This window comes from Notechis scutatus, chromosome 2 (genome assembly GCF_049901735.1).
Source record: "Notechis scutatus isolate UNSWTSFEM ecotype Mainland chromosome 2, rNotScu1.2, whole genome shotgun sequence".
In the NCBI taxonomy this organism is placed as follows: Eukaryota; Metazoa; Chordata; class Lepidosauria; order Squamata; family Elapidae; genus Notechis; species Notechis scutatus.
Genome location: NC_142010.1, coordinates 253,850,554 through 253,866,878, shown reverse-complemented (window position 1 = coordinate 253,866,878; position 16,325 = coordinate 253,850,554). Strand labels below are relative to the sequence as shown.

The window sequence follows — 16,325 nt, the reverse complement described above, 5'->3', positions numbered from 1 at the left end:
AAAAAAGATGTTGAAATACAAAGCTGTCGCAGTAATTTGTCTCCATTTCCTTAGTCATAGATGCTAGAGGCTAGGGCACCATCCTGGTCTAATTGCTAGCATTCTTAGCAATGGCCATACTGGATTGAAAATCCTGGGAGTTGAAGTCCAGACACCTTAAAGTTGTCCAGGTTGAGAAACACTGCTATAGGCTTACATATTCTTGCCAATGGAAGAACAATAGCAATAGCACTTATATACCACTTTACAGCCCTATCTAAGAGGTTTACAGAGTCAGCATATTGTCCCCCAACAATCTGGATCCTTATTTTACCGACCTCAGAAGGATGGAAGGGTGAGTCAACCTTGAGCCTGGTGAGATTCGAACTGCCAAATTACAGGCAACTGGCAGTCAGCAGAAGTAGCCTGCAGTACTGCACTCTAACCGCTGCACCACAAGCAGGGCATAGGCCTGAGAATACAGGTAATCCTCCAGAGTAGAGCACCTTTCTTTGGTCTTGGTTCCCCCTCTCAAAATGGCTGTGCCACTTTCTAGAAACATTTTAGAAAGCAAATGTGAGACTGAGAAGAAGTCAGTTGTAAGTATTTTGGGGGGGGGACCAGGGGTGGGATTTTACCAGTTCACACCTATTCACTAAAACCGGTTGTTAACATTCTAAGCAGTTCGGAGAACCAGTTGTTAGAAAAAATCTCCTTTTGTTTTTTTTCCAGTTTACTGCCCTAATCCTGTAGGGAAGGCAGTCCTTACATTCTGGTGTTATAACTGCCTCTCCATTAATCCTTATTACATTCTTGGCAGGACTAGACTTCCTATCTCAGGAACCTCTCTGGAGTTATTTTCCCCTCCTTTGCTGGTACTTTGCTTGTGTGGAGTGACCATTCAAAGTTACAATGGCACTGAAAAAAGTGACTTGTGACCCATTTTTCACACTTACGACTGTTGCAGCATCCCCACAGTCATGAAGAGGCCAGGCGAGGAGATGCGTGCCTCAATGTGAGTGATATTGAGTTGGGCACACCCAGCCAATAACATGACCACCAAGCCACGCCCACCACCTAAGCCACGCCCACAGAACCGGTTGTTAAAAAATTGGAATCCCACCCCTGGGGGGGAACCATAGAAATGGCAGTTAGATCAGTCTTCAGAAAACCTATCTATTATTCACCATGGTTTGGTTGATCAGTAAATCTGCTTCCAGCTGCATTTTAGAAACAGCAGCCAGGAAAGAACACAGTTTTCCAGCATCTTTTTAAAAAACTTCCAGTGTTGGAGCATTTACAACTTTTTTAATTGTTCTGTCAGGAAATTTCTCCTTAGTTCTAAGTTGCTTCTCTCCTTGATTAGATTCCACCCATTGCTTCTTGTCCTGCCCTCAGATGCTTTGGAGAATAGTTTGATTCCATGATCTTTGTGGCAGCCCCCGAGATATTGGAACACTGCTATCATGTCTCCCCTTTTCATCAAACTAGACATACCCAGTTCCTGTTCTTCATATGTTTTAGCCTTGAGTCCCCTAATCATCTTTGTTGCTCTTCTCTGCACTCTTTCTAGAGTCTCAACATCTTTCTTACATAGTGGCTACCAAACCTGAATGCAATATTCCAAGTGTGGCCTTACCAAGGCATTATCAAGTGTTATTAACGCTTCCCGTGATTCTATCCCTCTGTTAATGCTTTTTTGGCAGCTGCTGCACACTCCTGGCTCATATTTAAATGGTTGTCCACTATGACTCAAGGTCCCTCTCACAGTTACTACTACCTAACAATTAGCACGGCTTACAGCCCTAAGTTCAAGTTCAATTACGGGCATCAATCAAGGGCTAACTGTGGTGCCTGTAGTCCTTTACATCAGGTATTGGCAACCTGAGGAAATTGCATGATGCACACGTCCTCTTTTGTTGGCCTCTGAAGCTGCTTGTGACCATAACTGCCATAACTGCCAAAAACCAGCTGAATGACTCCCTGCCATCTTGAGATTTAAACACCACCAACTGACAATCCCAAAGGTGCTTTTTCAGGAGGCAACTGAGCTTTCTTGGGTTTTTTTTTCTTTGTTGACATTTTGCTTCTCATCCTGAAAAAGCACCTTTGGGACAACCATTATCTGGATGACTGAGAATCTCTACAGATTTTTAGCTATGCAATTTGGGATGAACACCCTTCAAATGGTGTGGGAGCAGGAACGGATTTCCAAGAGGAAAAATTGCAGACTACAGGAACCAGGAGCATTACTGAGGTGACCCTGAGGACACAAGATAAACCTCCAAGTGCTTCAATGACCCTCTAAAACCGGGTCCTTCAAACTTGACAGCTTTAAGACTTGTGGACTTCAACTCCCAGAATTCCTCCTCCAGTCATGTTAGCTCAGGAATTCTGGGAGTTGAAGTCCACAAGTTTTAAACTGGCCAAGTTTGAAGACCCTTGCACTAAAAGGATACAAATGACCAGCTGTCTGCAAGGAATATACATCCTTCCATTCCCCATCACCATCCAGCCAGAGCTGAAGAAGCTTCTTGGATGAGAAGCGAAACATCTTCAGGAAAAAAAACCAAGAAAGTCCAGTTGCCTCCTGGAAAAGCATCTTTGGCACAACCATGACCTGGATGACCAAGAATCTCTACAGATATTTACAAACTGACAATATTCTTTCCTCCAAATATGGAAAGAAGGGGCTGGGAAAGATGGGGGGTTTGCATCCCTCCCCCCCAAATGTTGAGTGAAGTTCTTGACCCCCAAAAAACTTGCCTATCTCTTCTTGACATTAGACCAAACGTGGGTCTGTTGTGTATTGAAGACAAGCTTCCTTGCACCCTCTGGCAGGGGATTTTATGTCCCTGATTGTCTCAACATCTTTAATCCACTCTTGCAATCGGTCACAAAGTTTATGAGGCTCATGGGCATAACGGAATTGATCACCGAAGGCATTAGAAAGCCTCCCAAATCCACCTGGACGACCATCATAAGTTTGGTGTGCTCTGGGTTCCTGAAAAAAAGAAGAATGGGGTTTTAACAGTAAGAGTTCTGAGGAACCTCCCTCCCCACCTTCTCTGAATCCAGTGTGGATCAGTGGATTTCAACTTCTGCTAAGTGCAGGGATCCCTATGACCTTTTCCTGCTTCTCTTCCCCCCAGGAGGCGATCAATAGTTGGACCCTAACCCTAACCCTGATCACAGTTTAAGCTTGGCTTGCAGCACTCGAATAAACTTTGGATCTGTTTTCTCCAACAAACTCTTTAAAGATGAGCATGGGAAGAATTACATCTACACATTCAGGTAATAATATGAGTAGTGCGATGGCCTAGAGGTGGAGCTCTCACCTCACAATCAGGAGGCTGTGAGTTCAATCCTAGGTTAGAGGCAGATATTTATCTTTCTGGGCACAATGTGGATATATCTGCTGAACAGAACTCTGCATTGGTGACAGGAAGGGCATCTGGCCAGTAAACACACTGCTCCATTCAGCTGTCCAAAACTCCACCCCGCAAGGGATTACGGGATCTTTAAAAGTTTACGATTCAGGTAATAATATCAAGCCATCCTTCGGCACTTCTGGCAAATGAGTAGAGTCCAGTTCATTTAGAGTGCTTCCAGCTTTCAGGTTAAATGTTTTCCCAGGAATAAAAGTTTCTGCAGTGAAGTAGCTCAAAATCCTTACCCTGGTAGTGGAAGACAGGCATAGCCAGAAGAGAAAGTGGTGCCCCGAATACAAGCTGGAGTTGGAGGTAAATTAGGATGAACCACACTGATGGCTATAAGAAAGTACAAAGCAAATGTTGAAATCTGTTTAAACAGCCAAGCTGTCTGAATCTGTCAGCCATCCAAATATGAAATCAGTGTCAACTAAAAAATACTTCTTTGGTCTTTTTAGTTGTCAGCAGAAAGGGAGTGGAGGAAAGCAGTGCATTCCTTAAATGCTTCAGATAATTGCTTTGGCAACCAAAGCTTCTGGCCCGCAAAATTATTACTGGAGACCATGATTGATGACTCTTGGCTATGGATGTGTCTCATTGGAGAATATACATCCAGGGGGTGGGGGGAAGACCAGGGTCAAGAGTGAAATGAATCAATGTGTCAGAATCGGCTGCAACTGGGAAACACTGACATGTCAACTCTTAATAAATCAAACTTTTTTACTGTGAGAGATGCGGCTAGAAACTTATGATTTGAATGGGGGTGCATATCGGAGTCCTGACTGCCAGCCGACTCTGATACATCATTCATTTCATTTAAACCACAGACCATGCTGATCATTGAAGTAAAAGTAAAAGGTGTTTATGTATCCAACAATGGAGTTCAGGTAGCTTTTTTTTTCTTTTTGGCAGTTTGACACTATCAAGAAGTGTAGGACCTTCTAAGCAAGCTTGTTAAGAAAATGAGTATTGTTAGCCTGCACAACACACCTGACCAGAATGGGACAACTTACCTATAGTCAACTCACCATGGCCAACTCACAACCGAACAACTCACTATAGAACAATTTAATTATTCAAAATAATTAAAAATTGTTTTAATTTTTAATCATCCACATTTTAGTTTGTCCTTCCTTTGGCTTTCTTTAATGATTCTATTAGAGTATTTCTTCAATATTAGTGCAACTCTTGTCCTGTGGCAAATTGGCCATTGGATAATTGGTCTCAACGAGTTATTGTAGACCCCTCCTGACAGTCCCTCTGATAAACTCTGACATAAAAGATAGGATGATGACATGATCTAGAATAGATCAGGGGTGTCCAACCTTGGCAACTTTAAGACTTGGCTGTAGAAGTCCACAAGTCTTACTTCCACTAGAAGTCCAGAGGTTGTCAAGGTTGGACACCCCTGGTGTGTGATAGATGGAATCTTATACCCAGTGAGTCCTCAAAAACTACTTTCTGAATAAATGAAACAGATTAAAAGCTGAAATTGACTTCTTAAACAATTTCACCATTCTGAATAGTGTTTCTCAACCTTAACACAACTTCAAGATGTGTGGGCTTTTAACTTACAGAATTCTGAAAATTGAAGTCCATATATCTTTACAATAAGTTGCTAAGGTTGAAAAATGCTGCTTTAGACTCTTGAAAGACTGGGAAAATTGAGCTGTTCCATAAGACTTAGGGTACCCAGTTTATCACTTAAAGCACCCTCATCTCACCAAATCTCACCAAAGTAATAAAAAGCAGCAAAATTGGGGGACTTGCCACTCAAATGACTATCAACTGCAGTCCACTGGCAAGGCATAGAAATATGAGTCTGAAGGGACATTGTTTTACTGGGACAAAGAAATTAGTAGTTGTTATTAGGTGCAAAGAATCTGGACCAAACTGTTAAGCTGCCAAAGTATCTGGACCAAACTGTTAAGTCAAAAAAAAAGTATTTCACAAACTAATACATAAGAATCTAGTCAACTACCATTCAATGTTAAATTCAAGGTAGATGTGGGTCAACAGAATTCAAGAGGGGATTGACTTCAACCTTTTATGGGAAAATAACAATTCTAGGTTGATAACTCATTTAACTCTGCCCTCAGTTCCTCCTGTTCTTTTCCTTCAGTTGTTTAACTAATTGCATAGATCTTCCTTTCCTGAATATTTGGGTCTGCAGGCACATTTATCACTTAAACACCATAATTTTTATCTTCTCCCAGTAAACAATTACTTACAGTTTGTTGTCATTAAATTTCCATCATAGGTTTTTAAGTGCAGCATAAAGACAAAATCTCTTGGCGAAACCATTCCAAAGCCGTAACTGTGGGTAATACTGTGACAAATGAAGGTGTCCTATGGTTTAATTTAAAAAAGTCCACAAATGAAAATGCTGCCTAGTGAATTAAAACAGGTAGGCTGTCAACTTAGAAAAAAAGTGTAAATCAAATTATGCAATTTTTAGCCTGAAATACTTTTTATTGCCCCATCAGTGGACCTTATTTAAAGACTAGGTTTGTAAAGTCATTTTTTTATGTTTGAACTACTTGTGAGTGACTTAAACACTATTCACTACAATTCTTCACTGAATAAATTAATACATATAATTGACACAGAACAAATATTCTTTATGTACCGTATTTGCCGGCATATAAGATGACTTTTTTGCCCTGAAAAAGATGCCTCCAATTGGGGGGGTCGTCTTATATGCCGGGTCGTCTTATACGCCGGCAAATAGTAATTGGGAAGCACTGCAGCTGCCCGCGGCTGAGGCACTTTTGCGCACCGTGGAAGCGAATCCCGTGAAGCCGAAGGAGCAGCCAGCCTTCTCCCAGCTCCCAAGGAAAGCGAGGCTCGCACCGCCCGGGCTCCGCTGAGGTATCCGGCTGGGGCTGTCAGGAGTTGTTACTGCTGGCGCGGCTCACGCAGCTCCAGTCCCGCGTTGCCTCGGGAAGGGAAAGGCAAAACCAGGAGCCGCTGCTGCCATTGCAAAGCGCCGCCGCGGCTCTTCCTTTTTGCCTTTCCTTCCCGAGGCAACGCTGGACTGGAGCGCGCGAGCCGCGCCAGCAGTAACAACTCCTGACAGCCCCAGCCGGATACCTCAGCGGAGCTCGGCGGTGCGAGCCTGCTTCCTTGGGAGCTGGGAGAAGGCTGGCTGCTCCTTCGGCTTCACGGGATCGTTCCACGGTGCACAAAAGTGCCTCAAAAAAAAAAAAGTGCAAAAGTGGAAGGCGTGCAGAAGAGGGGGCGAGTATATAACAAACTATATTTTGAGTGGAAATGTTGGGGGGTCGTCTTATACGCCGGGTCGTCTTATACGCCGGCATATACGGTACCTATAAAGAATATGGCCTATTAATTTATAGAGGACTTCATATTTCTACATCCTGCTTACCACTAATCACCCATTCAACAAATCTGTTATGCAGAAGAAAAATGTTGCTTAAATGATTCCAAACATTAGATGGCCCTAAAGTAGAACTGCTGAGCGCCATGTTTTTAGATATGGTCGGTTCTTTTAGAAAAGGTTCCCATGGTTGGTTGCAAGAACATTTCTTGTACTTTTAGAAACAATTCTATCTTTAGATCAAACTCATTGGCTATGTTCACATCTCTAACTTAGTTATTGAATTAATCCATATTTACAAGGTTGTTCACATAAAATACTAAAACATAAAGTAAAAAATGGGTTAGGTTTCCTAACCGTGAGAACAATGACCCAAGCTCTGTAAAGGACCTTGGAATACTCACCTCTAATGATCTGAGTGCTAGAGCCCACTGCAACTACATAGCCAAAAAGGCATTAAGAGTTGTTAACCTAATCCTACGTAGCTTTTTCTCTGGTAATATCACACTACTAACCAGAGCATACAAAACATTTGCTAGACCAATACTCGAATACAGTTCATCAGTCTGGAACCCACATTACGTATCTGATATTAGCACAATTGAGAAAGTCCAGAAATATTTCACAAGAAGAGTTCTCCACTCCTCTACTCGTTGTAGAATACCTTATGCCACCAGACTTGAAATTCTAGAACTAGAAAACCTTGAATTACGCCGTCTTCGGTCTGATTTAAGCATGGTATATAAAATCATACATTGCAATGCCCTACCTTTCAATGAATACTTCAGCTTCAACCATAACAACACAAGAGCACACAATAGATACAAACTCAAAGTTAACCGCACCAAACTTGATTGCAGGAAATACGACTTCAGCAATAGAGTGGTCAATGTCTGGAATACTCTACCCGACTCTGTAGTTTCTTCCCCAAACCCCAAAAACTTTAACCTTAGACTGTCTACTATGGACCTCACCCCTTTCCTAAGAGGTCTGTAGGGGGCGTGCATAAGCGCACCAACGTGCCTACCGTCCCTGTCCTATTGTTTCTCTTATTCTTCTTTTATTTTTCTTATATGTACCCATTTCATGTATTCACAACTATGTATACACTTATACTTATCTTGTAAACAATTGGCAAATCAAATAAATAAATAAATAAATAAATTAACCAGTAGAACAGCTTGCCTTCAAAAGTTGCAGGTGGTTCAACACTGGAAACCTTTAATAGAAATAGCCATGTCTCTGGAATAGTATAGTCTCTCTTACTTGAACAGTGGTTGGACTAGAAGACCTCCAAGGTCCCTTCCAACTCTTATTATTCTCTATTCTGTATTCTGTTGCTCATTATACCAATATTTTTAAACATTGACAAATTTAAAATGTGTGAATTTCAGCTCCCAAAATTCCCCAGCTAGCATGCTAGCAGGTAAATTCTGGAAGTTGAAGTCCACACATTGGTTAAAGTTGCCACAGTTGGAAAACACTGCATTATACTCCCAAAATGGAGAAGGAGCAAACTTTTCAGGATCATAGCAGTATGTCTATGCAGATATTAGACTTAAACAGACTGCATATTGTGCGAACCTAGGCAAATTGTGTTTTTTCATGTCTATGGAGATTCTCAATCTTCCTGGTCATGGGTGTCCCAAAGGTGCTTTTTCAAGAGGCAACTGGACTTTCTTATTTTTTCTTGGAAGACTTTTCGCTTCTCGTCCAAGAAGCTTCTTCAGCTCTGACTGAATACTGGGGAACAGAGGGAGTTACATTCCTTGCAGACAGCTGGTCATTTGCATTCTTTCAGAGTCATTGAGGCCACTTGGAGATTTGTCTGGATCATCTGAGTAGTGCAAATGGGTGTGGAGCCTTCTTGGAACTGCTGAAAGGACTGTGTTATGGAGCTGTGTTTTCTGCCCTGCGTCTCTTCTCCATCTTAAACTGAAGTGCAAATGGTTCCTGTAGTCTGCAATTTTTCTGGAAATCCATTCATTCTCCCGCACCATTCGAGGATGTTCATCCCAAAGTGTACAGCTAAATGTCTATGGAGATACTCTTATCCAGATCATGGTTTCCCAAAGGTGCTTTTTCAAGAGGCAACTGGACTTTCTTGTTTTTTCTTTGAACATGTTTTTTTTTTCATGCAACATGATAGTGTATAGATGATTTTAATGAAACAGCCAGCCAATTATGCACGTCAATCACAAGGTGAAAGAAAATAGACAAAGGATCTACTTCACGCCTAACCACATTTTTTAAAACTATATTTGATAAATAGATGAACCCAAAACAGGAAGTTCACAAAACCAAATACATCATAGTTTTGCGTAATGTTTAAATGCAGCTTTGGTTTTCCATTTTATCCTAAAGTGCACACTTTTCTTGCACAGACTTCAACTCCCAGAAATCCTGAACCAGCATGGCTGGCTCAGGAATTCTGTGAGCTAAAGGCCATAAGTCATAAAAAGGGCCATTGTTCACCAGCCCTGCTGTAGGGGTACGCGGCAGTGACCTTAGAAAACAGGTGGAGGACTACAGACTAGATCAGGGGTATCACACTCCATTTCATTGAGAACCGCACCAGGTTCGTGTTTGACCTCAGGGGGCTGTGGTGGGCGTGGCTGTGGTGAGCGTGGCCAGTGGTGGGATTCAATTTTTTTTACTACCGGTTCTGTGGGCATGGCTTAGTGGGTGTGGCAGAGGGGAGGGATAATGTAAAATCTCCAGTCAGAGGTGGCATTTGCCAGTTCTCCAAACTACTCAAAATTTCTGCTACCGGTTCTCCAGAACTGGCCAGAATCTGCTGAATACCACCTCTGGGAGTGGCCAGCTCGATGTCACTAGTGTTGGGGATGCCTGTGGTGGGCCTGACTGCTCTGCCAGTGAAAACGGGCTCCCGAGCTCCGTTTTTGGCTCTGATGACATCCTGCAACCCTCTGCCAGCAAAAATGGAGCTCGGGAGGACTGCAGGCTCCATTTTTGCTGGCAGAGGCACTGCAAGCTGGTCCTTCACTGTTTCCAGGACAGCCCTGCTGGCCAGATTTAAGCACCCCATGGGTCATATCTGGCCCCCAGGCCTTGAGTTTGATATCCCTGGACTAGGTAAGCATCATACAAAAGGTATTTTCGTCCAGAGTGGACCTTTCGTTAGGTTTCCAGACAATGAAAGACAAAAGGAAAAGAGGGAGCAAAAAAATTCATATTTACAAAATTCTGTTACTGTACAGTTACAATAAGCTACAGTAGTATAGTTATACCCTCTTCGCTGGACTACCTCGAAAGGTTAATAGATAGCAACCACTGAGTGCCAGAAGGTATGCTACCTATAACAGAGATGGGGAACTCTGGCCCACTCTGGACTTCAACTCCCAGAATTCCTGAGCAAGCCTAGCTGACTCAGGAATTCTGTGAGTTGAAGACCACAAGTCATACAAACAATAGTTCCCTACCTCTAATCTATATCCTCAAAATAACACCCCAAAGTCAGCTAATTGTTGTCTTATGTTTCAGTTCCCTTAGAAACAGCTATCCTATGAAAAAGGCATAATTTGCTAAATGCTAAATTGCAGCATTCAGCCGCTCTTCCTTATCTCACAGAATCACCTGGTCAATTCTTTCTACAATTTTATACGACTGCAATGATTTGTCCCACTTGCTGCGATATTCAGGCCGGAAAACAAAAGGAAATAATTTGACAGGCGGTATCTCCATCGACACTTCAGTCCGGTATCTGGAAACAAATATTTCAGGGTTAATTGAACCAAGGAGGATCACCAATGCATCTCTGAGGGAAGATCTTTCTAAATTCTCTAGGGATAAATTGTCGTGGGGAAGAAAGTGTTTGAGGGGGCGGGATTTTGTATGCCCCTGTTCTGACTCAACCTTAGCAGAAACAAGAAACAGATTCCTTGTCCCAAAAAAACCCCTTTATTTATCTCCTGTGAATTAATGGCATTCACACACTGAAAACTCCAGGCACTAGTCCTTCCAAGAGTTAAATGCAGTAACAGACCTTATCAGTTCCTTGAAATAATTGCCAGGCTGTGAACTCCCAGCGGTAAAGCTGAAAATTAAGTTCTGGCAAGCAGTCTCTGAGGAATGAAACACACGAGCCAAATCTTCTGAAATCCAAATTGTTGTCTCCTACAACCACCACTCCCCTTTCCTTCTGTTTATTCCCCAGCCAGGGAGGGGTCAATCAGCATTCACGTGTGCTTTGCTTCCTGAGTTGACTCCTTGTCCACAGTTGTTCTTCTTTCCTAACAGCTCTGCGCATACATGCATCTGGAACAGACCCCAGCTGTTCTTCCTCCCCACTTATCTCAGCCTCCAAAGGCAGCTGCCTCTCCGGTGACTGGGAAATGTCAGGCAGCCCTGGCTCTTTCTTTGCGTCTGATGCAGAGCATTCATCAGAGCCTTCCCCATACCCCAGAACTGGCCCAAGTTCCCCCCACCCCCGACCTCCTCATCGTCCAATTCTGCTGCCAGCTCTGCTGGCAGCTGGCGGGCTACAACAGCCCCTTCTCTTAAAGAGTGAGAGCTGCTAAAGAGTTGAGAGGCATATGGACTCAATAAATAAACGAATTATTTTGTGGTTGATGGCACAGTCAGCCAGATGCTTTAAACGAGCGATCCCAAACTTTTTTTTGGCTTTGTGGACTAGTGAGGGGACCCTGGTTCCAAGCGGGCCACAGCCCTGGGAGTTGGGGACTCCTGTTTTATACTGCATTTGGCATTCTTTGTCCTTCTCAAGGACCTGAGTTCTGTATTTGTTACGAAGAAGAAAAAACACAAGGAAAAATAATTCTTTGAGGGTGGAATGAAAGAACTTTTTTCTAAGTCTAAACAAGATAAATGATGGAAAACAGCTTTGTTATTTTTTTTTCTTCTTCCCACAACCAATCTTTTCTTTCCTAGACATCAAAAAAAAAAGAAGGATCAGCTCCAAAATATTAGCCCTTATAGGTAGTCCTCAACTTACGACCACAATGGAGTCCCAAATTTCTAAGCAAGGCAGTTCTTAAGTGAGTTTTGCCTCATTTTACGACCTTACTTGCCACAACTGTTAAGTGAAACGCTGCCCTATTGACTTTTTTGCTTGTTTGGAGGTCACAAAAAGGGGATCACATCAGACCCCCGGATGCTGCAACTATCAAAGAGAAAGAGATCAGATCCGTTTCCACTCATATCATGCCACATACTGGTAGGTAATCCTCGATGTACAACTATTTATTCAGTGACTGCTCAAAGTTACAACAACACTGAAAAATGTGGCTTAGGAATCACACTTACAACCATTGCACCAGTCACGGGATCAAAATTCAGAGACACTTGGCAACTGGATCACATTTATGATTTATGGTTGCAATGTCCTGAGGTCATGTGATCCCCTTTTTTCAGGGGTGGGATTCAAATTTCTTAACAACTGGTTCTGTGGGCATGGCCTAATTTGTGGGCGTGGCTTAGTGGTCATGTGACTGGATGGGCGTGGCTTACCAACTGGGCATGGCTTGGGGGTCACGTGACTGGCTGGGCGTGGCTTGTATGTAAATATTGTAAATATTTATGTAAATATTTAATTTTTTATTTAAAAAAGAGCAACTTTTACCCAAAAGCAAAGCAGGCAGGCAGATTGAGTTTTTGCCAAAGCAGGCAAAGCAGGCAGACAGATTGAATTGCTCACAGAATCACAGATTCACTTAGAGATCTATCTATCTGCAAACTGCTACCTGAGTCTGAAAAATACTGAAAAGTAGAAGCCTCAGTCCTAAGGAAGGTTCAGTTCTGCTTTTAGATTAGTTAAAAATCAAGAAATCCAAAGATTTCCTGCTTTCTAGCTCATCTAAATCTCCCGGCACAGCAGAACAGCTGATGGTCGAGGAAAAAGAAAAGGAAAAATAACAATCACCGGTTCTATAGAACTGGTCCTACCAGGTAGAATCCCACCCCTGCCTTTTTTGCAACTTGCTGATTAGCCAAGTCAAAGGGGAAAGCCAGATTTACTTAACAACTGGGATACTAACAATTGTAGTGATTCACTTAACAGATACAACAAGGAAGGCAATAAAAGGGGGGAAAACCTCAATTAACAACTGTGTGCTCCAATCGCCGGCCCTCAAGACACTAATCAACCAATAGGAAGGCACCATATAAATATGACGCATGGAATAGCCAAAGCACACCTTCTGGTGGGAGGGAAGATCCCTGAGGATGGGCTCCAGCATGAGTCTGAAAGCTCAGAAGCAGTGGTGGGATTCAAATTTTTTTACTACCAGTTCTGTGGGTGTGGCTTGGTGGGCGTGGCATGGCTTGGTGGGTGTGCTTGGTGGACGTGACAGGGGAAGGTTACTGCAAAATCTCCATTCTCATCCCAGTCCAGGGAAGGTTACTGTAAACTCTCCATTCCCTCCCCGCCCCACTAACCTGCTTTCCAGCTCCGTTCTCCTATACAGGGCAACCAAAGAAGACCCAGCCAATCAGCTGGGACTTGGGAGGCAGAGAATAGATGGGGGCGGGGCCAGCCAGAGGTGGGATTTGCCAGTTTTCTGAACTACTCAAAATTTCCGCTACCGGTTCTCCAGAACTCGTCAGAACCGGCTGAATACCACTTCTGCTCAGAAGATTAAACTTCTGGCCCTGGGTGACTGACCCAGAGTGGGTCTTACAACATTCACAACTGTCCCAAAGGTGCTTTTTCAGGAGGCAACTGGACTTCCTTGTTTTTTTATTTCTTTGAAGACATTTCACTTCTCATCCAAGAAGCTTCTTCAGGTCTGACTAGATGGTGGGGAACGGAAGGATTTATATTCCTTGCAGACATTGGTCACTTGCATTATTTTAGAGAGTCATTGAGGCCACTGGGGGGTTTGTCTGTGTCCTCAGGATCCCCTGAGTCGTGCAAATGGGTGTGGAGCCTTCTTGGCTGCAGAATGTTTTCTGCCCTGTGTCCCTTCGCTGTGGGAGACAAGTGCAAGGTTGTTGGGGATGAGACTGTGTTGTCTGCATCTCAAACCGAAGTGCAAATGGTTCCTGTAATCTGCAATTTTTTCTGGAAATCCCTTCATTCTCTCACACCATTCGAAGAGAGTTCATCCCAAAGTGCATAGCTGAAAGTCTATGGAGATTCTCAGTCATCCAGGCCATGGTTGTTCCAAAGGTGCTTTTTCAGGTGATGCTGGATGACTGAGAATCTCCATAGGTATTAAGAACGGACTTGCTTAGTAACAGAAATATGGGCCGCAATTGTGGTTGTAACTCAAGGACTACCTGTACTTAGTTTCATGAGATAGTTGACTCCTCAGCAGAAGAAGATATCAAACCACGCCCCCTCCCTTTGATTCATACAAGTCGTATCCTCTTACACTCAGCGTCTTCAAATTTGGCAGGTTTAAGACTTGTGGACTTCCTGAGCTAATGTGACTGGAGGAGGAATTCTGGGAGTTAAAGTCCACATGTCTTAAAGCTGTCAAGTTTGAAGACCTCTGTCTTACACTATGTCTATTTGTGAATGCAGCCTTCTTTAGCTGTTCTTAGAATGGAGAAGCCGCTCTGAAAGCATCCTGCTTGTTGACGCTACTTTTCACAGCTCTGGTGGGTAAAATGCACTGGAAGAAAAAGTGATACTTACAGGATTCCTGGAAATTCTGTTGAAGGTTTGGCCAGGACATCCATGTGTTTCTCAAATAGAGAAGAAAGGGAACAGGAATTAACCATCTGTCTTTCTGCGATATGCATATAATTTTAGCTGCATCAAGTATTGTTTTATTCCTACTAGCAAAACTGTGTACTCTGCAAGCAAACCTATTCCTAAATAAATACACATGCTGAATGAAAGGAATCAATGGCATTTCAGAAGCTATGAATTACAACTCGGGGCACCTCTCATTTTAATTGCCCATTTGGCCCAAGTAATTCATTGGAGAAAGCTTTCTGTATTTTCTTATAATTAACTATCTCCTGCCTAGGAGTGACTAGAGGGATTCTCAGACATCCAGATCATGGTTGTCCCAAAGGTGCTTTTTCAAAAAGCAACTGGACTTGAAAACGTTTCACTTCTCATCCTAGAAGCTTCTTCAGTTCCGGAGAACTGAAGACACTGAAGAAATTTCTTGGATGAGAACCAAAGAAGCTTCTTGGATGAGAAGCGAAATGTCTTCATGGGAAAACAAAGTCCAGTTGCCTTTTGAAAAAGCACCTTTAGACATCCTGCCTAAACATATTTGTTTGTTTGTTTGTTTGCAAGGGGCAACTAGTTCAGATAAGACAAACATAGATACTTTTCTTACCGTAGATTTTACCACTTTCCATCCTTCTTTATCATGGAGATAGAAAAAAACTTTTGCGGAGACCTCTTCAGCATTTTTCCTATAATCCATCTAACTGGAAAGATATGAAAGCGATGCATGTATCAATGGCATGGGATATCCCAACAGCAGGAGAGAAAAATAAGAGATTTTTCTCTCCTGTTTTCCTTCAAAGGACTTCTATTCAAAGTTTTGGAAGTAAAAGTATGCAATAGCACTCATAGAAACACACACACACACAAAAAATGCTGAACCAGGGCAGCCTTCTTCAATTTGATGCCTTCTAGAGCAGTGGTCACCAACCAGTAGGCCGGGGACCACTGGTGGTCCATGAGAAAATTTTGGTGGTCCGGAGAGAAATGTCATCCCCAAAGCACCCCCCAAAGCAATTAATCCAGGCTGCGTGGGAACACAAGGCTGTGCCACCCACATAGCCCACAGGAACACAAGGCTTGCATCGCTTGCATTGCGAACAACACGAGGTAGTGACTGGAGGGGGGAAAGGGTGGAGGCGGGGACTTGCCCACTTCCCCCCCTTGCCCCACGTGCCTGGCCTGGCCACCGGGCTGCTTCTTTCCACTTCTTTCTTCTTCTGCTTTTGGCTGCACGCAAGGAAAGCAGCAAAAGTTTTTCTTTCTCCCCACCAAACTCTGCCAGAAATGAGTCTTTGGGACCCTTCAAGGCATCCTGCTCCAAGGGGCTGTGCCAGCAAAGACTCCCTTCTGACGGAGTTTGGGGGAGAGCAAGAAAGATCTCTGCTGCTTCTGCTGCTTTCCTTGCATGAAGCCAAAAGTCTCTCCCCCCCCCCCCCAGAACGGAGGTGGAGACGGTACCCTGCGATCCCAAATAAAGAATGATTGATCAGTAGGAAAATGGGGTGGGGAATTTTCCTGCAGACTTTGTTCCTGCAACCACTGTCAGTCAAAATTCATATTAGCGGTCCGCGGGATTTAAAATTATGAGTTTGGTGGTTTCCTGAGGTCCAAATGGTTGAGCAGGGGTACCCAACCTTGGTAACTTTAAGCCTGCTGGACTTTAGCTGGTTGGGGAATTCTGGGAATTGAAGTCCGCCAGGCTTAAAGTTGCCAAGAGTTGCTTTAGAGGGAACTGGGGCAATAGTTCCCAGAATTCTCCAATCAAGATGGCCAGGGTGGGAATTCTGGGAGTTGTAGTCTCAACATAAGCTGAAGCTTGCCAGTTTGAAGGCTATTGTGAACTCACCCAAAAACCACTTCCTAATATTCTATCAACATTTCCACACGATTGTAACGCGTCCTG

The 16,325-nt window shown here is 43.3% G+C and overlaps 1 protein-coding gene across 1 annotated transcript; it reads right to left on the bottom strand.

The window, feature by feature from the left end:
• Positions 1-2,762: 2,762 nt before the first annotated feature.
• On the bottom strand, positions 2,763-15,119 carry STARD6 (StAR related lipid transfer domain containing 6). The gene is made up of 6 exons (XM_026666285.2): positions 15,030-15,119; positions 14,372-14,421; positions 10,348-10,474; positions 5,642-5,759; positions 3,656-3,749; positions 2,763-2,983 (listed from the first exon to the last, which is right to left on the bottom strand). Exons 1-6 carry the CDS (start codon positions 15,117-15,119, stop codon positions 2,827-2,829), a joined length of 636 nt encoding a protein of 211 aa, XP_026522070.2. The 3' UTR covers positions 2,763-2,826.
• Positions 15,120-16,325: the final 1,206 nt, after the last annotated feature.